Consider the following 24255-nt stretch of genomic DNA (forward strand, 5'->3'; position numbering starts at 1 on the left):
TTTTTTTTTATTTATTATGTTCTCAATTTATTTAGAGCGTTAATCTTTTTGAAAAAATAAAGATAGAATCTCTTTAATGAGTAAATTAATTTTGGGATTTTATCAATTAATTGGGCGGGGGGGGGGGGGGGGGGGGGTAAAAACCTATAAAATCCCTCCATCCTTTTTTATTCGTCATTTTTATGAATCAAGAAAAAAAATTATTTTCTTTATTTATTATACCCTCAACTTATTTAGAGAGTTAATATTTTTGAAAAAATAAACGTAGAATCTCTTAATGAGTAAATTAATTTTGGAATTCTATTAATTAATAGGGGAAAAATGATATGTCAATTATTTTTTTAATAGGCGTGTCAAGCCAAAAATGAACAAGTAAATAGAAATAGATGGAGTATTAATTATGAAAAATATAGGGATAAGACACAAGTACCCTTAGACTATAACCGAAATCTTGGAGACACGCATTAACAAAACTAAGGTTGTAATAAACTCATTTTTTTAAAACTTATAAACCTTTTGGCTTACGTGATACACTCCATTGACTCACCGTAGTTGAGGCACGTGAAAGATATTTGAATGTCATATAAGCCAAAAAAATGTATAAAATTACCAAAAAAAGGAAATTCGAGATAGTAAGATATTAATTTAGTTATAGTGTCTCTGAAACTTCAATCATACTGTAGATTGCTAATTGTTGCTTATACCAAAAATATACTAGAGAACATAAATATGAGATTAGTTGATAATATTAATTCAAACAAAAATTGGACGTTATCTACTCTTTACTTACTTTTTAAATAGAGATTTTCATGCAACTTCACAAAGTTTAATTGTCAAGTTCAATATGAGATGATAATTAAATTTACGAAGCTGGCCATAGCTTGAGGGAATCGATCCACTTAAGTAATTACGAGCCAGATCTCTGGAAAAGAAAAAAATTGATAAAGCCACAGGTAAAAACCCCATTGTGCACACAGACAGAAGGCAAAACCCTTGCTTTCACTTGAACTTAAGACCTCTGACATGGAAGTTCCAAGCCCAAAACGATACTCACAATTCTTGCAGATGAGTAAGATTTGCAAATTCTGGAGGCAGAATTCCTGTCATACTAAGACGCTTCAATTGGCTGTATCAACAACAACAAAAAAAGCATACGAATTTCTCATTACATGATGCACTTTCTGATTTAAGAGTAAAATGTGAAGTTACAAAGATCAAAAGCAAGAGCTTACATTACTACGACATGGCAAACTCAGCCATTATTGAATGAACGATTACATTTTACATTGCTGTAAACCTCTTTATTATTAGGAACTGTCATGTTAAAATCCCTCTCCCGCGTACAAGAGGCTCCGTTCACATTCCAATATCTGTTCACAGGGTAAAACCCCCATTTCTATGGAATAACTTCCATGCCATACCAGAGAGGTAACTCGTACTAGGAACTCGACTCAGAAGGCAAATTCCTTGTTTTCGCTGGCAAGAGGTTTCGAACTTTGAGCTCTCCATCGTGAAAATCTCAAGTTCAAACCACTAGGGACCCTGAAAATCAGGAGTAGAGCCAGAATTTTTAATAAGGGATTCAAAATCTAAGAAGTAAATACACGAACTAGTGGAAGGGGGTTCGGATGAACCCCTATATGCTGCCTCCGCTCCTCCGAAGGATTGACCAGAAGGCAAACACCTTTCTTTAGCGATGGATTATTAAAAGATATTGTTAGTTAGGTATAATTCAAAGATAGATTAGCAAGAAAATCAATAGCTAATTTCACATAATGCATCATATTGGTCATTGGCAATGCTATAAGTTTAAACATAATGCATCATATAGTATACTATTTTAAACTCCAAGTTTAAACCTAATTTCTATGGAATAACTTGCACGAATTTGATCCAGAAGGCAAACCCCTTACTTTGGCTGACAAGGGGTTTCGAACTTTCAGACCTCCAACATGAAAATTCCAAGTTCAAACCACTAGGTGAAGGGACAATGGCGGAGTCAGAATTTTTAGTAAGGGGTTCAAAATCTGAGAAGTTAAACACACAAACTAGTGGAAAGGGATTCCACATCTATTTTACATATCTAAAAAAATAATTTTACCATGCATAAATTGTAATATTTTCTGCTGAAAGGGTTCGCATGACCCCTAAGTATATGTTGTTTCCACCCCTGCGAAGGGTTGACCATAAGGCGAACCCCTTACTTTAGAGATGGATTATCATAAGATTATTGTTAGCTACGAATAATTAAAAGATGGATTGGCAAGGAAATCGATATTTCTTGTCAAACTCCAAGAGCAAATTATGTAGTTTTTGATGACCAGAGAAACCTGCAGACACTACCTTTGGGTGCACTCAGGTAAAATCCCCATTTCTATGGAAGAACTTGCATATCCTACAGGAGAGATAAGTCGCACTAGGCAAGTCTAGTGTGACGAACTCAATCCAGAAGGCAAACCCCTTACTTTCGCTTGTAAGGGGTTTCGAACTTTGAATCCTCCAACTTGAAAATCTTAAGTCCAAACCACTAGATATCCCCGAAGAGTTGACCAGAAGGCAAACCCTTTGCTTTAGCAATGGATTTTCAAAAGATTTTGTTAGTTACGATTTACGAATAATTAAAAGAATGATTAGCAAGGAAATCGATAGCTAATTTCACATAATGCATCATATTGGCCATTGGCAATGATATCAGTTTAAACATAATGCATCACATTAAATTTGTTTTTTCTACGAAAAAATATTTTTGAAAGAGTAAAAATTCAAAATAAATTTTGACCATCCAAATTTATTGTAAACAATTACTATTTGTTGTTATCCATTTAATAATGTTGAAAAATCAACTAACACAGTCCACAGTCCACAGATATACAAATACACAAATTTGATTTTTCGTACCGTCATCTAATTAATTAATATTATTTTTTTCATTCTAAAATAAGCATATTTTTAGTAGTTTATTTCCGTCTATTAAGAAAAAAATATAAATATAAGAAAAATAATTTCTTAATATAAAAATATAGTTTAAAGATCATTATTTTTGTGTTGAATTAATTTTGAAATAGTTTACATCTCCTAAAGTTAATATTTAAATTCATTAAAAAAAATTGATGTAAGAACTATTGCTCTCTCACTTTAATTTGTTATTAATATTTAATTTTCGATAGTTAAATTATATACATTTTTTTTATTGGTTTTTTCCCCTCTATTTGTTTTGAATTTCTTTTGAAATTACTCTCTCTACCTCTACGAGATAATGATAAATCAGTGCACACTCTATTCTCTTATATCTCACTAAGTAAAATTTCATTGGCATAAGATAAAAGTGTTCACGATTTTGGTAAAAAAACGATCCAAACCAAATATTTGTTTATTTGGTTTCGTTTTACATTGTTAAAAGTCAATAATAATTGATTTGATTTTGATTTTAATTTTGTTCCATGTAATCAAAGAAATAATCAAACAGATAAATTATAAACATACTTTTTTTTTATAGTTATATATACATAATATATTGTTTTTATGCATATAAGATATAATAATAGCATATTTTATTTGTGCAACAAGATCGATAACTTATGCATTATTTAGTAAGTTATGATGTTTAGTATATTAAATTAGGCAATAATATAAGCAAGAAGTTAAACATATCTGAGTTTAGATATAAGAAATTATAAAATTCAAAACCATACTAAGAGAATTTATTTCCTTTTGAATGAATTGTTGTCCTTTTCTTATTTTAAAATAATCGAATAATTAAATCAAAATAGATGACAATCGAGTAACATAAGATAAGAAATTCAAATTACAAATTGTTTATCCCTTTTTAACAATAGAAATAGACTAACAATATTGTTGATTATTTATAAAATAGGAAATCTAAACAAGATATAAAAAAGTTGAAAAGTTTTTGCGTAGACTACTTCAATCTCTAGTCCTTTTCTCATTATGCTAGGAATTAGTTGTGTGATGTGACCTATAAAATTTAATATCGATGAATTTTTGTAAATAGTTACTGTAATAAACTTAATTGTTCTCTGTAGCTATAGTTTGCATACTTGTGGATTATAGACTTATAGTACATTTGTAAAAGTGAGCTATATTTTTTTTATATAAACTTGAAATAACGAAGTTATACGAACACAAACATCTGAACTTTAAACACTTATACAAATCTTGATTTATAAAAACATGCGGACTATACAAACTCAAAACCCCAGTTTACACAATTTTCACTGAATGTTGGTCGCAAATTATAATCAACTAAAACTTTAGCTATGATGACTAATTAACTAGTATATGATTAGTTAACACTAATTTTTTCTTTAATAATTTCAAAATAAAATACAATTTTATATTTTATTTTATTTTATGTTTAGTACGTTGGAGATCTTACATTATTTTTTCTTTATCATATATATATATATAATAATAACTTATTATGTTAAAAATAATCAATTCCAAAGTAACTTGTTTCTAATTAAAAAGAAAAAAGATTATGCTATAAATAGTCAGAGTAATGTAACTTTCATTATCTATACTCTTTCATATTTTCGTTCAATCTCGTAGACATATTCATTTGACATGTATATGTTTATGCTTTCCAATAAACTTTGTCAAAACCGCTAAGTGCTATATAAAGTTTAAACATAAATTAGGGTTAATTAAGGTACTAAACTAAGTTCATATTATTTTTCCGAATTTATTTTAAAATTTTTTTATACACCTTTTATCTTATGTGACATACTTCATGACTCTACATAATTAAGGTGCATCGGAGATATTTAGATTCACGTAAGCCAAAAGGTGCACAAAATTACAAAAAAAAAGGTTCAACGAGTAATAAGAACTTAATTTAGTTAAGTGTGTCTTTAAAATTTTGGTCATAATCTAAGAGGATATTTGTACATTTTCCCTATTAATTATTATGATCATATATTAAATTTTATGTATGTTTAAAAGAAAATTCTACATCCTTCACCAATTTTTTAATCTTGCTGTTCATAAGCGGACCCACCCAAACAGGCGTGGTACATGTATAATTGTCAATTTTGAAAAAAATTATGTGTATATAGATGTATATCTATCTTGAGAAACTGACATAAATTATAATATAATTATCAATATACCAATGATGAACATTTGTGTCCACTGTATTGCTGCTACAAGCTAAAGGAATCACCCGCAAGACCTGGATTTGAATCCAACTACACTATAATTTCATTGTTTTTATTTTAAATTTATTTTAGAGTTCATATTTAAATTGAGATAATAATAATATAATATATTCGAAATCTTCAAATTCCGAGTTCATGTGGGGACACCTTAAGTTTTACTCATATGCATATCAAAGAATATGTACTATCCATAGACTTGATCCATAAATTTTATGTAGATATTTTGCAGCAATGATGCATTTAATATCCCAACCTCTCTATAAAGAAAAAATAAGAAAGATATTTTCTTTCTTATATTTGTCAAATCTTTAATTTGACTATGATTTTTCCAAAAAGAAAATAATTAAATTATTCATTATGTTGACTTATAGTATTTTTTTTTATATAGAATTTATTTTTAATTTTTTAAAAGTCGATAGAAAATAGTTATTAGGTTAAAACCTACACATAAAAGGTGTTCATTAATCAATTAACCCATTATTTGTCTTTATATAAACCATGTATATTTGTATAATGTATAAATACATACTATGTTTTTTTTTTTTTTGTATTAATCAAGATTGTGAAAACAGGGAAATTTGTTCATTTGTAAGGATTTTTGACGATCAGTAATATGTATAGTGATAATTGTAAATTGTTGCTTTAAAAAGAAACTCATAAGTCATCTAATTAATAATTTCGATCAAATACTACAAAATTTGTATATAAAGTCAAAGTGAAAATTAAGTGCTTTAATCTTGTACTTAAATTCCCTCACAAGAATTGCGATAGAGAAGTATGAAAAATGTGAACTATGACGAAATTAAGTATTTGAATTTATTGTGTTTTCGGTGCTTATTTCTCTGGTAACTTTTTCCAGTTTTTTTTCGTCAATAATAACATATTCAATATAATTTTATAATTACAACTCAAAATTAAATAAAGAACAAAGTGTATACAAAATGTATCATATCTCGTCTCTTCATCTTAAAATATAATGTTTAATTTTCCAACAATTTGACAAAGGAAATACAAGAACAAGTAATAATAACGAAATAATGTATATATCAATAGTACATAACATACATAGGAAAAAACAGTAATAAAAAAAATTCTAAAAGTACTTTTTTCTGTATTTGAATATTCATAGCCATTTGGTTGGAACTTGGAGTTAATATCTTATATGGTCATTCAACTATCATTTATTCTCTTAGAAAGTCACTTAACTTTGTATTTTATCGCAAAAGTCACTCAACTATCAATTTTTCTCTCAAAAAGTCACTCAATGAATTTTAACTCAAAAGTCACTTAATTATTAATTGTTCTCTCAGAAAGTAAATAAAATGGGTCAATAGTATATTTTTAACGGGCGGGTCATTAAATGATTTAAATGATATTTTTTAATTTTTTAAAATTTTGGATTTTAAATAAAAAGAATTAAATTAGAAAATTTAAATTAAAATATCAATTAAATAGGTTGAGTGACTTTGTGAGAAAACAATTAATAGTTGAGTGATTTTTGAATTAAAATTCAAAGCTGAGTGACTTTTTGATCGAAGAATTGATAGTTGAGTGACTTTTGAGGTAAAATACAAAGTTAAGTGACTTTCTGAGAAAATAGATGATAGTTGAGTGACCATATAAGAAAATTAAATCTCCACGTGTGAAAACTTATAGATCTAATATATTTTTTTAAAAAAAATATTAAGTATTGTTTCCTCTGTCCACTTTTATTTGTCATGTTGCGTTTTATTAAAGTTAATTTGACTAATTTTCAAAGTTAAAATTAAAATATATTAATTTGATATTTTAAACAAAAAAATTAGATATTCTAAAACTATATGAAAAGTACTATATAAATTGCATTGTTTTTGCATATCATCATCATAAAAAAAATACATCTTAAAATGTTAGTCAAAATTCTAATAGTTTAACTGTAAAATTAGAAATCATGACAATTAAAGATGGATGGAGGGGAGTAATTTATTTTCATTAAGGTTATAGTCAATATTTCTTTTCGCCTTAGATTTATGAAAAAATTCACTTATGAATTTTCAACCGAACTGGTTATCTAGAAAATTAATACCAATAAAGGAAAAGAGAAAATATTGAGAACTTTTTTCTTTTTGAAATTATTAACCTTATTAGTCTTTAATATTAATAATTTTATTTTCACTAGATCAGCGTACGTATCATGTCAAGTGATAAATATTTAAATTTATTGAAAATAATAATTAATATTCAAAAATATATGTTTAAATGATAAAATAAATATTGCTTCATTGAAGGTCATTCATTCAACCTTAAAAGTAAATAAATTTTATTTAGAATATGAAATTGATGTGTTAAACTATGCAAATTCAGAATAAGGAAAGTTGATATTATTTTAGTTTTACTCTCTTACATTTTGTTGGATAATGCCAATATCTTATGACAAGGCGCACGAGGGGCTGGTGTGGCTTCGATTGGAGTTATAATCATGATGTTTGCTCGATCGATTTAGTTATGAAATAAAATAGTGTATATGCTATCAGTTATAACTTATAACTTGAGAATGAACACTTAATTCTAATAAATGGTATCAGAGTCAAGATCATGAGTTCGATTCTCAAGAGCAAACATGTTGGTAGGTGTTGGGAGGGATTATTGGGTTCCTATGGCAAGCAGGCAAGGCCCATGAGGGACTGGTGTTGTCACGACCCAAATCCGGACCGTGACTGGCACCCACACTTACCCTCCTATGTGAGCGAACCAACCAATCTAAACTCTAACATTTCAATATAATATCAACAGTAAATAATGCGGAAGACTCGAACTCATTAAATAAAACCAATTCATTAACTTCTAAAATTCAACATCTATTATTCCCCAAAATCTGGAAGTCATCATCACAAGAACATCTATGATCAAATTACTAAACTAAGAGTATTCTAAAAGCTAAAACAAGTAAAAGCTAGTCCATGCCGGAACTTCAAGGCATCAAGACATGAGGAAGAAGATCCAGTCCAAGCTAGAAGCATTAGCTCACCCTGAAGATCCGATGTGACGAAGACTGGCTAGAATTGCGGTTGAGTTGAAGATGACGGTACGTTTGCTGCACTCCACAAATAAACAAGAAGAAAACATAAAAGTAGGGGGTCAGTACAAACACAAGTACTGAGTAGATATCATCGGCCAACTCAAAATAGAAAACAGTATATATTAAGCAATATCATAAAATCAACTAATATCCTTAGCATGCAGCATTTACAATTACCATAACCCTTGGTCACAACACCAAGCACATCAATGAGGACTCACGCCTCCTCATCATACTCATTTGGGAATTAGATTCATTAGATTGAGTATATTAACATCTTTCAAGATTTCATTATCTTTATTCCTCTCGTGTTGGTACGTGACACTCCGCTCCTCATATACTATCATGGTGTCGGAACGTGACACTCCGATCCTCATTCTATCCTGGTGTCGGAACGTGACACCCGATCCATATTCTATCCTGGTACCGGAATGTGGCACCCGATCCATATACTATCCTGGTGTCGGAACGTGACACTCCGATCCTCATATACTATCCTGGTACCGGAACGTGGCACCCGATCCATATACTATCCTGGTGTCGGAACGTGACACTCCGATCCTCATATACTATCCTGGTACCGGAACGTGGCACCCGATCCATATACTATCCTGGTGTCGGAACGTGACACTCCGATCCTCATATACTATCCTGGTACCGGAACGTGGCACCCGATCCCCTAATCTCACTACTTTCGTTCATCAAGCCTTCCTTTATACCAAGGCATCATCATTAACAAAGTAGATTAGGGTTTCTTTTTCAAGATTTAGGATTCAATAGCTTCATCATGCTTATTTTATCACGATTACATAATCACATTCATGCAAGCATACAATTAAGCATATAGAAGGGTTTACAATACTACCCATACATATCATTCGCTATTAAGAGTTTACTACGAATAGTATAAAAACCATAACCTACCTCCACCGAAGATTAGTGATCAAGCAAGCAAATTCCCAAAGCTTTGTGTTTTCCTCTTCGTTTCTCCTCTCTCGATCAATCCTCTCTCTCTCTTTGTCCTTTCTATTTTCTTTATTCAAACCCTCTTTCTTTTACCCTAATTAGCATATAATTAAGAATAAAAGATGGCAATAGTAACCCACTAATTAACTTAAGGTTACCTCTTTTAACCCCCAAGTAATTAGACTTATTAACATTAACCCTCTAACTTTATAATTAAAGTAGGAATAGTCCAAAACGTCCCTTAAAACGTGTAAAGAAATCCGACCCAGACTGGGATTACGTAACCTGCGATGGCCCGTCGTGCCTGCGACGGTCCGTTCTGCAGGTCGTCGCAAGGTTCAGAGACTGGGTTTCCACTGACGACTCTGTGACGGTCCGTCCTGCCATTTCGTTACGAAGTTCAAAGAGTCAATTTTCAGTACCCAATTTTAGATTTTCTAAGTGTTTTGAAACGAGACCCTGCGACGGTCCGTCGTGCCCATGACGGTCCGTCGTGGGGTCCGTCGCCTCAGCCTATTTTTCCAGAAATAAAATCTGATGCTCAAAACGACTAAACAGGTCGTTACAATAGATACCAATTTACCCATCGTACGTCCCCGAACGATCACAAGAAGGAAAACAAGGGCGAAAAGGAGTACCTGAATCTGTAAACAGATGTGGGTATCTTTCTCACATATCTGCCTCCTTCTCCCAAGTGGCTTCTTCAACGGGTCGATTCTTCCATTGAACTTTGATGGATGCAATCTCCCTTAATCTCAACTTGCGAATTTCTCTATCTAGAATGGCAACAGGTTCCTCCTCATAAGACAAATTCTCATCAAGCAAAACTGAATCCCAACGGATAATGTAGTTTCCACCCCCATGGTATCTTTTCAACATCGACACATGGAATACCGGATGCACTCCGGACAGTCCTGGAGGCAAGGCTAACTCATAAGCCACCTCCCCTACTCGCTTAAGTACTTCAAATGGACCAATATACCTTGGGCTAAGTTTACCTCTTTTACCAAACCGCATCACCCCTTTCATTGGCGAAACTTTCAACAAGACTTGTTCACCCTCCATGAACTCTAAGTCTCTAACCTTTCGATCTGCATATTCTTTTTGCCTACTTTGCGCCGCTAGAAGCTTTTCTTGAATAGATTTCACTTTCTCTATCGAATCCCGCAAAAGATCAGTACCCCAAGGTCTAACCTCAAATGCATCAAACCAACCAATGGGGGACCTACATCTCCTACCATACAATGCTTCAAATGGAGCCATATCAATGCTTGAGTGATAGCTATTATTGTATGAAAACTCCGCTAAGGGTAAGAAGCTATCCCAATGGCCACCAAACTCTATCACACATGCGCGAAACATATCCTCCAACACTTGAATAGTTCTCTCAGACTGACCATCGGTCTGAGGATGAAACTCAGTACTAAGGTCCAACCTAGTACCCAATTCCTCATGCAATGTTTTCCAAAATTTAGAAGTAAACTGCGTACCTCTATCTGATATGATAGATAGTGGAACCCCATGCAACCGAACGATTTCTAAGATATAGATCTTGGCTAACTTCTCGGCATTGTAAGTCACCTTAACCGGAATAAAATGAGCAGACTTAGTTAACCTATCAACAATCACCCAAATAGAGTCGTACTTACCCATCGTCTTTGGAAGACCAACCACGAAGTCCATTGCGATTCTCTCCCATTTCCATTCCGGAATGGGCATCCTCTGAAGTGTTCCTCCGGGCCTTTGGTGTTCATACTTTACTTGTTGACAGTTTGTACATTTGGCAATAAAATCCACAATATCACGCTTCATTCTACTACCAAAAGTGTTGCTTTAGGTCACGGTACATCTTGGTTGCACCACGATGTATAGAATATCCGGAACTATGAGCCTTTGTAAGAATGGTGTTGATCAAATTATCGCACGGGGTACACACACCCTTCCCTTAATCCTCAAAACACCTTACTCATTGATACGCTCAAACTTACTTCTCAAATGAGAAGTAAAGCGGTTGCGTCAAGTAAATAACCCAACTAGTGAGGTTGGGATCGTTCCCACGAGGAAAATAGTCTAGACTTAACTCCAACTTGTAATTACTATTGTTCGGTTGATGACTTTCTTAAAAAGTAAAAGCATAAAAGGGGGGTTTTTTACTTCCTAATAAAATAAAAATAACTAATGAACTTGACAGAGGCACTTAACAGCTTTTAATGTTGAGTTTTAATCAAGTAATCAAAGTAACTAAGGTTTACGTGTTCCCCACAGGTTCATAACTTGATAATTCTAGCTATAACATTTCTTTCCTAGTATCTTGCATGCAAAGTGATAAGTTATGTATTTCTAAATCCTTGGTCCGGCATCTAGAAAATCTCACTCCGCACCTTGGTCCGGCTACGTGTGTTGCTTTCCTAACCCTTATCCTTACCTCATATTAAGCATCATATTCGATATTTGACTCAGTTATTACCTCGTACCAATCAATACTAGCCTATTAGATAGTATACACTAAATCTATGTTAATAATTCTTTTCCTATTGTCTACCTCCTTGGTCCGGCAAGTAGCATTAAGGCGAGTTCTAACGTTGATCATCCGTTAAAAAGATTTCTAAGCGAAAGAATTATTAATACATGCAAGACACTATTCTAGAATTGTTATTTTAGCTAGGGTTTATCTCATTATTTGCCTATGGTTCCCACAACCCTAGTTATAGAGTTTAGTTCCTCATATCCATAAACACAATATTCAAATATATTAAATAAGAAGTCATGTACTTACTTTGATGAGAAAGAATAAAGTCTGAAAATTTGCTTGATTAATCGACAAGAGTTACTTGTAAGAATCTCCAATAATCAAAAACTCAGAAAAACAAAGAAAAACTTATATCAAAATTAGCACAAAAAGGGCTTTCGGACACACTAAACTTAAGGAAAAAGTATTAATTATACCGTGAAACCACGGTATATCAACACCCTCAACTTAAATTCGTTGTTTGTCCTCAAGCGACGCACTATGACTCACTACACAATCTTTGTACAATAGTATCCATGTTTTATCCTTTGCAATCATTTGGCTATCAATCCCGACTAATCCCATCAAATCTATGCATGCTATCACTATTAGGCTTGACTTTTGTGGGATTCGAACATGACACAGACTCACCATGCACTAACACCTATCCTCTTCAATTTCTCACCGAGGTGCTAATAATTCCGGTATTGCAACTAGTGTCCTCACTTTAGAACAAAATCCTCATTTTTTCACACAATGATTTCAGTTTGAGTATAAGGATTACATTTCAACACTCGCTCTCAGAACAAAGTCACACTCATTCATACCTATTGCCATAAGCTTGCCCTTATTTTCACTGCCTTAAGTTCGCTATACAACCCTTAGGATCACGATAGGACTTTTTTAGCTTGTAACGTAGGCTCAGAGTCAGGTAGGATATATTTAGGTATACTTTAGTGACTTTTTGCCCTCCTTGACATATCGGCTAAACCTTCCGCTCTATATCACTTTATCTCGCCCAGTTTCTCCTATTCTTTCACCTTGCTGTTTCCCTTCTTTCTTCATTTGTGTAAGTGACTCTTTTCTTTTCTTGTTTGTAATTCTTGAATATTTTTTTTTCAACGAGTTCTTGAGTCACTTTACTTTTGTTCTTTCTCTCTCTTTGTTCTTTCAACCCCACTTTCCAGAGCATTCCTCAAAACAGCCACCCTCAACTCATGGCTTCTCCATGAGTCAAGGTACACAATACTCAAAATTGGGTCAGGGCCATAACGAAGGTTGTTTATACATTAGCCACCCTCAACTTATGCTTTTGGCATAAGCTGAGGTGCACATGTCCAAGGAGGGACCAGGGCCAACATATTGTTCCCAGAAAAGATCAGTTGGGGTGAAAAAGAAAAGTCTAATTTTAAGCTCAAATTATTTGGATCAACGAAGGATAACTTTCATTTGGTTTCTTTTATTTAGGCTAGAAATGGGCTATATTGAATAAGGGCCTATGATCCTTTCGTAATTGTATGTTACAGCTTACTTTTAGCAGGACTAACTAGGCAAGTTCTAGCTCAGTATCAGTAGTGGACTATTCAACTTTCCTCACACTCACTTGACATCTCATCACTATACCAGATTATCAGACACCTAGTTCGACTTGAAGGTTTAGGGTAGTGCAATGGTGTAACTCTATTTCATGTTTAGATCCACACAATTATCAGTTACTACGCCTTTTCATGCAACCTTTTCCAGTTTTATCGGGATATCATTTCAGCCATCATGCTTCAGAGTTAAACTATGTACAAAAGATATAACGTGCCGGTTCAACAGAAAAAGTAATCAGTCTTTTGGGGAAAAAGAACACAGGCAAGAAAACCCCAAAAGAGGATAGTGAGTTGGGCTACTCAGACTTCACCCTAACACTCACTTTCCATTTACCCCACCCCCAACAAAAAAGCATGCAATTGTCCCCAATGCATAAAAAAAATCTAAATATTAGAGGGGTAGGTGAAGCAAACCTGTGGCGCATAGCGCCGTCGATCAACAAGCTGGTGGGTCTAGTTTCCCAGAACCCACATCCTCTGCAATCTGGACACCCTCAGTGATGTCCTCAGCAACAACTTCACCCTCAGTAGTGCCTCCTGCTGTCTCTACAGTGCGGGAGCTAGACGCCCCAGCCGCTATCTGTGATGCTCTGATCTGGTGTGCCTCCGCCTCAGCAAGTGAGGCTCTCCTCGCGGCCTCCATCTCTCGACGCTCTTTCTTTCTTGCTCGCGCCTCATCCTCTGATCGACCCCTCCGCCTCTTGGCACTCTCTCTCGGGGAAGATGGGGGAACGTCTGGAGTAGAAAACAGAGCCGCCAATACAGTATCTTCAGCAGGCTCGACAGACTCTGACACTCTTGTCGCTAGGATCGTGTCGATGTCTGCACGAAGACTGGCGACTGCAGCCTGGAGAGTCGACACATCTACCGGAGGGGCTGGTCGAGCTAATACTCTCAATTCAAAGGCATCAAGGCGCTGGTTAACCTCAGCAATCTTCCGCTGCATCTGCCTCTCCATACGCGCCTCAGACTCAGCAATAGACTTCTGCATCCACGGCTGGATATGATGCAAAAGAGTGGCCATTTGTGCCTCCAGTTTTTGGACTCGGGCAAGCGGGGCCGGTGTTGGTAGAGGGGCTGTGCTGCTACCCGGTATAGACTCGACCGGGGTAGTGTCCGTGGATACCTGTGTAGCTGTGCGAGCTTGGGCCACCGTATCCGCAAGGTCATCAGATAGTGGTGGCAGCTCTGGACGGGGCCCTCGACGTTGGGCCAACTCATTGGCCTCGTCTCTGATGAGGCCGACGTCAACGGTACCCGGCGGGGTCCTCAACTGATCTATGTGCCATATGGGCACACCTGCAGACCTGCAAAGGGCAAAGATCATGCACGGAAAGGGGTAGGTGGTGGTGACCTTGAATGCCCTCTCGTGCATGACTGCCTGAAGAAGCCATGCGTAGTCCACCTCGAAGCCGGCTATCGTCGCCGCCATCAGCACTGCTCGATCCCAGGTGACTATGTTATCAGCAGCTGTGGGGGAAAGGCAGTGACGCACGAGCAGCCACAAGAACTTGGCAACGAACGTGAGGTTGGCCTTCTTGATGGCCCCCTTCGGCTCGGTGACCCAATCTGCACCCTCTCCGTCGATTGATAAGTGTAGGGCCATCCACCGCTTGGTGGTCTCCCTTAGTGCAGGCTCTCGCAGGAACTGTCCATCCTTCACTACCTGCCAGCGGTAGTCAAATGCGGCAGTGATGGGGGTCCGAGTAGCATCTACACTCTCGCCGTATAGGAACCGGCGGATGGCGGGCAGGGAAATGTCAACCTGCACGCCCCGGACTAGAACCTGCTCCAATGGGGCCTGTTTCGCGGGAGCAGCCCGCTTGTCGATATGTGATCGGAGAGTCGCTACGTAGGACGCGTAGAACTCTCGGACTATCTCCTCACTGTATCGTCCCAAGGGACGGGCTGTCCACTCTAGGCGATGCCTGGTGAATATGTTGTGGATCTCCGGCATCGAGGGGAGACTCCCTGTAAGTACCCGCCGCTCCAGGGTGAGTGTTCGAGTCATTACTCCTTTATCGGTCAAGAACTTCGCATCGGAGTAAACCTGAAATTGGCCTTCAACGCACCACCGGTTTGGCTGGTCAGAGGCTGGGGTAGGGACCGGGGCTGGTGCGCCGGATGTGGAGTCTGAACTGTCAGCCTCATCAGACGAGGCCGACGCTGCAGCAGTGGCGAGTGCGGGAACCTCAGCAGATCCTGAAGCTTCCTCGGACCAGGATGCTCCCAAGGAGCCAGACGCTCCTTCCTCGTTTGTGGCCGACCCAGAGGGTGTGCCGGTCAGTGTGCGCTCCTCATCAGACTGGGAGGCAGTGACTACGCCGGACGCCACCTTCTTGGGTGTGGCTTTGGGGGCACGTGTAGCACGGGAAGGAGCGGAGGTGCCTGGGGGCATGTATTCAGGGTCCCGCTCATCCTCAGACCTGATGATCAAGCGTGCAGACGGGGCGACAGACTTAGATCGCCCGCGTGCATAAGTGCGGTCTTGCTTGGGTGCCATAGTCGATAGTACCTGTAAAGGGGCAATGTTAGTATGAGTAGTGACAATCAAATCAGGCAAGATCATATGACATGAAACTTTAAAAAAAATGTGTTAGTAATATTGAAACTGTACCACACGACGGGACCTATGACGGCTCGTCGTGACTATGACGGACCGTCATGAGGTCCGTCGTGTTATACTTGGTATATGTATATATAAGGAACCCTGAAGGAGGGGTCGCTGACCATCATGACGGTTAAGCAGGACGGACCGTCGTGGGTATGACGGTCCGTCATAAGGGTCCGTCGTTGGACACTTAGAAAATGATGGGAGAACCTCAGAAGAGGGTTCTCTGACTATCATGACGGTCGTGCAGGACGGATCGTCGTGGGTGTGACGGTCCGTCGTAAGTGTCCGTCGTTGGACACTTGGAAAATTTTTGGAGACCCTTATCATTGGGGTCTCTGACTATCATGACGGTCGTGCAGGACGGACCGTCGTGGGTGTGACGGTCCGTCGTAAGTGGCCGTCGTTAGACACTTGGAAAATTTTTGGAGACCCTTTTCAAAGGGGTCTCTGACCATCATGACGACCGTGCAGGACAGACCGTCGTGAAGACAACGGTCCGTCACAGGCGTCGTTGGGGAGGGTGCTAGGGCTTATTCGACGGACCCTACGACGGTCCGTCGTGAATACGACGGTCCGTCATCGGGGTCTCGTTCTGAATATCAGAGACAGAACTGTAGGTACCCTAAGCAACCCCAATGAACACATATGGTCGTGTAGTGTTGTGGACCTCAATGTGTCTATCCCAACTACCTAGGAAACTATTAATGTGAAATCACCTATGTCTGGGGTAATTATCATGGCAAATTCAAACATTTAGAGCCTAGGTCTAGACATAATCATATCAAGGTAACAAGAAAAGACTAGGAACGAAATAATAACTAATAAACAAAAATACAAGAGAAATGAGTATAAATTTAGAGACACGTACCTTGGAAATGGAGAACACACAAGCGGGGAATGATTCCGGTGGCAATGTAGATACCAAAAACAGCAGCACCGACAAGTAACTGATAGTAATAAGGTTGGGGAGATTGTGGAAGTGGGGGGAAGTGTGAAAGTGGAAAAAGAGAGGGGAGATGAGAAGAAGTGGAAGTAATGGGGTGGAATTTGGAGGGATGGGGAGTATAAACGGTTAAAATTTGAAAAGGGGTCCAGCCGGGTCGGGTCGGGTTAATTTCATTAATCGCGCGACGGTACCCCGACGACGGTCTGTCGCAGATGCGACGACCCGTAGTGGTGTCCGTCGTGTGTGCCCTAGTTTCAAAAATGACAGAAATACGTACCTGGTGTGACGGTGCATACGACGGTCCGTTTCGCACGCGACGGTTCGTCGTTGTATCCGTCAGTGGCTACTGCGGAGTAGTTTTCTGCAGAATTTCCTGGTGATGTGCCTGCAAATTTAAAACCCATTTATAGAAAAATGCTACCATTATTAAAAAGACGACAAGTATTGGGTTGCCTCCCAACAAGCGCCAGATTTAACGTCGCGGCACGACTGGGGCCACTTGATTACTCAGACTTCATCAAGATGGCATGCCTCTATCACTTTATTTCCCGATGCTTTATGCCCAAAATAGAGTTTTATTCTATCTCTATTCTTCTTAAACCGCACTCCCTCCTTGGCTTTTAACTCAACTGCCCCATGAGGGAATATTTGGGTAATCAAGTAAGGGCCAGTCCATTTGGACTTGAGCCTACCTGGAAGACAAGGCACCCCAGAACTGTCTACAAGTACCAAATCCCCAACCACGAACTCTTGTTTTGTAAATTTTTGTTCAGTCCCCTTCTTCATCTTTTCTTTGTGGGATATGACAGATACCGATTGGAGCTCACCACTCTGCCTCATGGTCCTACAAATGTTGAAGGTTGCTTCTTCATTATTCAACCAAAATGTCATCTGTCCCTTTTCCATGTCAACTAAGGCTCTACCTGTAGCAAGAAATGGCCTCCCAAGAATAATGGGCACCTCGAAATCGACTTCGCAATCAAGAATCACAAAATCTGCTGGAAAGATGAATGACTCCACTTTTACTAGCACATCATGGAGTATCCCTATGGGCTTTTTCACAGTTCGATCGGTCATCAGTAGCCGCATCGCACTGGGTTTTGGATCCCCAAACCCAACTTCTTGTAAATTGAGAGGGGCATTAGATTTATGCTTGCCACAGATCACATAATGCTTTCGCAAAATGTAATGACCCAACTGTGCAAGGAATAGTGAACGCACCCGGATCTTCTTTCTTTTGTACTAGGGATCTTGTAGCGATAGCACTACAATGTTGCAATCTATCATCATCCTCAAACGTGACCGATCTTTTCTTGGTGACCAGATCTTTCATAAATTTGGCATAACCGGGCATTTGTTATAGAGCTTCTACCAAAGGGACATTGATAGAGAGCTGCTTCAACATTGTTATGAAGCGCCGGTATTTACCATCCTCAGTCTTTTTCACTAATCTCTGAGGGAAGGGTGGTGGTGGCCTAGGCATGGGGATTACCTTCATAGGTACTTCTGCATCTGTTCCATTACTTTTGTCTGTTTCACCACTACCCTTTACCACCTTATCATTATCCTTTCTTACATTTTTCTCAGCAGATGGCATGGGTGGGTCAACGGTTTGCCTACCACCCCGAGTAGTAATTGCCATACAGTGTGCATCATTCTTTGGATTTTGGACAGTGTTGCTAGGAAGAGTGCCCGGTTTCCGTGTGTTCACTGTCGCAGATAATTGGGCCACTTGCAATTCGATCTGTTTAATCGAAATTGCGTGTGTGTCCACTTTTTGCCCAATACTATCTAACTCACCCCTTAATTGTTTATTTTGCTCATCACTAGCATCGAACCTCCTCATCATTTTGTGCAACATATCCTCAACTCGCGCCATACTATCTCCACCATCCCTAGGAGTAACTTCACAATTTTGAGGAGGAACATAGGGTCCACTCCTGTCGTTTCTATTACCATAGTTACTCCTGTTGAAGTTGTTGTCGCGGTTGTAGTTACCATCTCGGACATAATGACCCTCACGGTTGTAGTTACCATAGTTCCGACCTTGGTTACCTTGACCTTGGCGCCAATTATCCTGATTTGAGCCTTGGGCGCTTGGTCGGAAACCCGCCATTTGTTCATTGACTGCATAGGAATCCTCCTCATAGTAACATTCACCGTTAGGGGGTGGTGGTTTAGCCAAGTAGTTGACTGCATTAATCTTTTCTGCACCCCCAGTGACATGTTTTAGTATCAACCCAAGCTCAGTTCTCATCTGAGCCATTTCTTCACGAATATCATCTGTGGCTGGGTTGTGAGTGGACTGCACTGCGAAGGTGTTTCTCCCTGTATCGGACTTCCTAGTACTCCAAGCTTTGTTGTTACGGGAGATTTTCTCTAATTTCTCAGCAATCTCAGCATAAGGGCATTCTCCATAAGATCCACCTGCTATAGTGTCCAACACCGCTTTATTGTTATCATCCTGTCCCCAATAGAAGTACTCCTTTAGTGACTCATCATCAATACGGTGATTTGGGACACTTCTCAAGAATGAGGTGAATCTATCCCAAGAACTACTAACTGACTCTCCTGGTAGTGCCACAAAGTTATTCTCTCTGTCTTTGTGGTTTAATTTCTTGGAGACTGGATAGTAGCGTGCTAAGAAGACATCTCGTAGTTGGTTCCAGGTGAAAATAGAGTTGTATGGGAGCTCAGTAAACCACATAGCAGTCTCTCCCGTCAATGAAAGAGGAAACACTCTGAGACCTATTACATCTAGATCCAAATCAGGCCTCCCCACACAACTCTTACACACTGCCCTTACCTTAGCTATATGGGCATGTGGATCCTCAGAAGGTTGCCCTAAAAACAAACCTCTGGTAGAGAGCATTTGCATCAGACTACTAGTTACCACAAAAGTGTGGCCTGTAGGTAGAGGAGGCAAAACCAGTGGCCCGTCCGAATCTGCTATGTTATCATAGCCTCTGTAGTATGCTTGGGGCTGTGGAGCGGGATTCTGTCCCCTCTGTTGATGTTCACCCGGAGCATCGGGTAACATCTGACCATGAACATCAGCCGGAGCTGGGATGTTCTGGTTTGGATCCCCATCATTGATTCCCAAGTTACGATTCATGTTTCGCAGTGTACGTTCTAGCTCGTGATCGTAGGGGAACAACGGTTCTCTTCCTCTCCGTGTATTTGGCATACAAGGAGGATAATTCTGAAAAGGAATCAAAAACAATAAAACAAAGTAAAATCCAGAAAATATCAACTAAACTATAGTTAGAAGTTAAAGTTAATCTAAAAGCTAAATTCTCCGGCAGCGGCGCCATAATTTGATACGCTCAAACTTACTTCTCAAATGAGAATTAAAGCGGTCGCGTCAAGTAAATAACCCAACTAGTGAGGTTGGGATCGTTCCCACGAGGAAAATAGTCTAGACTTAACTCCAACTTGTAATTACTATTGTTCGGTTGATGACTTTCTTAAAAAGTAAAAGCATAAAAGGGGGGTTTTGTACTTCCTAATAAAATAAAAATAACTAATGAACTTGACAGAGACACTTAACAGCTTTTAATGTTGAGTTTTAATCAAGTAATCAAAGTAACTAGGGTTTACGTGTTCCCCACAGGTTCATAACTTGATAATTCTAGCTATAACATTTCTTTCCTAGTATCTTGCATGCAAAGTGATAAGTTATGTATTTCTAAATCCTTGGTCCGGCATCTAGAAAATCTCACTCCGCACCTTGGTCCGGCTACGTGTGTTGCTTTCCTAACCCTTATCCTTACCTCATATTAAGCATCATATTCGATATTTGACTCAGTTATTACCTCGTACCAATCAATACTAGCCTATTAGATAGTATACACTAAATCTATGTTAATAATTCTTTTCCTATTGTCTACCTCCTTGGTCCGACAAGTAGCATTAAGGCGAGTTCTAACGTTGATCATCCGTTAAAAAGATTTCTAAGCGAAAGAATTATTAATACATGCAAGACACTATTCTAGAATTGTTATTTTAGCTAGGGTTTATCTCATTATTTGCCTATGGTTCCCACAACCCTAGTTATAGAGTTTAGTTCCTCATATCCATAAACACAATATTCAAATATATTAAATAAGAAGTCATGTACTTACTTTGATGAGAAAGAATAAAGTCTGAAAATTTGCTTGATTAATCAACAAGAGTTACTTGTAAGAATCTCCAATAATCAAAAACTCAGAAAAACAAAGTCTAATAATATGATGTTAAATCTCCCAGAGTCTAACCTCAAAAATGAGGTTTTTCGAACTATTTATAAAAAAATAAAAACCTAATTAAACAAGGATTCTAATTACTGGAAATCTGCCAAAACGCGGCTGGGTCGACGGACCACGCGACGGAACGTCGTGGTCATGACGGATCGTCGTGGGCTCCGTCGCCCCATAGTTGGGTGCAATTCTTCTGCTGCTTTCTTCATTCCCCTCGACGGCAAGTGTGACGGACCGTCACAGGCACGACGGTCCATCGAGGGTCTTCGTTACGAAATACTTCAACTTTTGGAATTTGGGTACTGGGATCACTTCTCTGATTTTCGCGACGAACCTGTAGGACGGACCGTCACAAGCTCGTAATCCCACACTTGGTCAGACTTCCCCATCTTCCTTCAGCAGCTTCTCTACGCTGCCACCTACGGACCGTCACAAGCACGACGGACCGTCATAAGCTCCGTAGGTGGTCTCTTCTTCATTTTTCGCTCAAAATCTCCGCATTCAGCTTTAGACAGATTTCCTGCAAAACAAAGAAAAACTTATATCAAAATTAGCACAAAAAGGGCTTTCGGACACACTAAACTTAAGGAAAAAGTATTAATTATACCGTGAAACCACGGTATATCACTCATCGATCGTCGCTTCTTTAGCCTCTCCTCGCAGCACTTTATCTCGAATCCAGATCAATTTTTCATCATTAAACTGCTTTCCCTTAATCTTGTCAAGGAAGGAAGATCTTGCCTCCACACAAGCAAAAAATCCTCCCTTCTCATTTACTTCTAATCTCATAAGGTCGTTAGCCAGAATCTGAACTTCTCTAGCCAATGGGCGTCTAGAAGCTTGCAAGTGAGCTAGACTTTCCATGCTTCCCGCCTTTCTACTTAAAGCATCCGCTACAACATTCGCCTTCCCCGGATGATACAAAATAGTGATGTCGTAGTCCTTCAGTAGTTCCATCCATCTCCTCTGTCTCAAGTTCAAATCTTTCTGAGTAAAGACATACTGTAGGCTACGATGATCCGTATAGACCTCACACTTAACCTCATATAAATAGTATCTCCATTGCTTTAATTCAAACACTACCGCAGCCAATTCCAAATCATGAGTTGGATAGTTACGTTCATGCACTTTTAATTGTCTTGAAGCATAAGCAATCACATTCTTCTCTTGCATTAGCACTGCACCCAAACCCGAATAGGATGCATCACAATAGACAATGAAATTCTTACCTTCCACTGGCAAGGTGAGAATTGGTGCAGTAGTCAACAGAGTCTTGAGCTCCTGAAAGCTTTCCTCACACTCATCCGACCATACGAATGGGACATTTTGCTTAGTCATGTTTGTCAGTTGCGAAGCAATAGAAGAGAATCCCTTGACAAATCGACGGTAGTAGCTAGCTAACCCAACAAAGCTCCTTATTTCTGACATAGTAGTAGGTCTTACCCAATTCTTCACTGTCTCAATCTTAGAAGGATCAACCATCACCCCATCCTTAGAAACCACATGCCCCAAGAAGGACACTGCATCTAGCCAAAACTCACACTTGGAGAATTTGGCATAAAGTTTTTTCTCCCTCAACATTTCTAATACCCTTCTCAAATGCTCTTCATGTTCCTTCTCGCTCTTTGAGTATACCAATATATCATCAATGAATACGATCACAAAGAGATCCAGATATGGCTTAAAAATCCCGTTCATCAAGCTCATGAAAGCAGCAGGGGCATTCGTAAGACCAAAAGACATCACTACAAATTCGTAATGCCCATACCTGGTTCTAAAAGCAGTCTTTGGCACATCCGTTGCCCGTATTTTCAATTGATGATAACCGGATCTCAAGTCAATCTTAGAGAAGACACAAGCACCTTGTAACTGATCGAACAAGTCATCAATGCGAGGAAGAGGATACTTGTTCTTTATGGTTACCTTATTCAACTGCCGGTAGTCTATGCACATCCGAAAACTCCCATCCTTCTTCTTCACAAACAAAACTGGAGCACCCCAAGGAGATGCACTTGGTCTAAGAAGCCTTTGCTCAACAACTCTTGAAGTTGGGCTTTTAACTCTCTTAACTTCGCGGGGGCCATTCTATAAGGGGGTATAGAAATGGGGCGAGTACCCGGTTCAAGATCAATAGAGAAGTCAATATCCCTATCTGGTGGCATACCAGGAAGATCTGCAGGGAACACATCCAGAAACTCACAGACCACCGAAACCGACTCAATTGAAGGTACTTGGGTAGTGTCATCCTTGAGATGTGCGAAGAAAGCTAAACACCCTTTACTAACCATTTTCTTAGCACGAAGAAAGGAGATGATACGTATCGGCTTGGAAGTGTAGTCACCCTCCCAAACTAACGGATCTGTCCCAGGCTTGGCTAACGTCACCGTTTTAGCATTACAATCCAAGATCGCAAAATTCGGAGAAAGCCAAGTCATACCCAAAATTACATCAAAGTCAACCATTTCTAAGATAACCAAATCTACATAAGTGTTTCTCCCCATAAAATTCACCAAACAAGACCTATATACTTTTTCAACTATCACAGACTCACCCACCGGAGTAAAAACACGAATAGGTATGTCAAGTAATTCACAAGGTAAATTTAGACCATTAGCAAATGAAGAAGATACATAAGAAAATGTGGAACCAGGATCAAACAATACAGAAGCCATGCAATCACAAACCGAAAGATTACCTGTGATGACAGCATCTGATGTCTCCGCTTCTGACCGCCCAGGGAAAGCGTAACAATGGGCCCTTTCGTTTGTTTGTCCGTTGGCCCTACCTTGTTGTGATGTAGTGGCTCCAGTTTTCCCATCACCCCGACCGTTTTAGTGACCACCATTACTTCGACCACCGCGTCCACCAGAATGACAGCCTCTTCCATAACCACCTCTACCTCTAACATTTGGAGGTCTGTAACTCTGTTTTGGACAATACCTCTTAATGTGTCCAGTTTCCCCACATCCATAACACCCTCTGGATTCAAGCATAGGTCCCTCAGAGAAGTGTTGACGGTCTGAGGCGGACCCCCAACTACAGTCTGTAGAAGACTGAATTGGTCGGACTGAGTAACCTCCGAAACCCTGTCCTCTAGAGTAAGAACCATTAAACTCACCTCCCTTTCGAAACCTCTTTGACATCGATGCCAT

The 24255-nt window shown here is 38.7% G+C and overlaps 1 protein-coding gene across 1 annotated transcript; it reads right to left on the reverse strand.

The window, feature by feature from the left end:
• Positions 1-23934: 23934 nt before the first annotated feature.
• LOC138340699 (uncharacterized) lies at positions 23935-24255 on the reverse strand. The gene has a single exon (XM_069292634.1). The coding sequence runs from the start codon at positions 24253-24255 to the stop codon at positions 23935-23937; it is 321 nt and encodes a 106-aa protein (XP_069148735.1).

This window comes from Solanum lycopersicum, chromosome 12, assembly GCF_036512215.1.
Source record: "Solanum lycopersicum chromosome 12, SLM_r2.1".
Taxonomy (NCBI): domain Eukaryota; kingdom Viridiplantae; phylum Streptophyta; class Magnoliopsida; order Solanales; family Solanaceae; genus Solanum; species Solanum lycopersicum.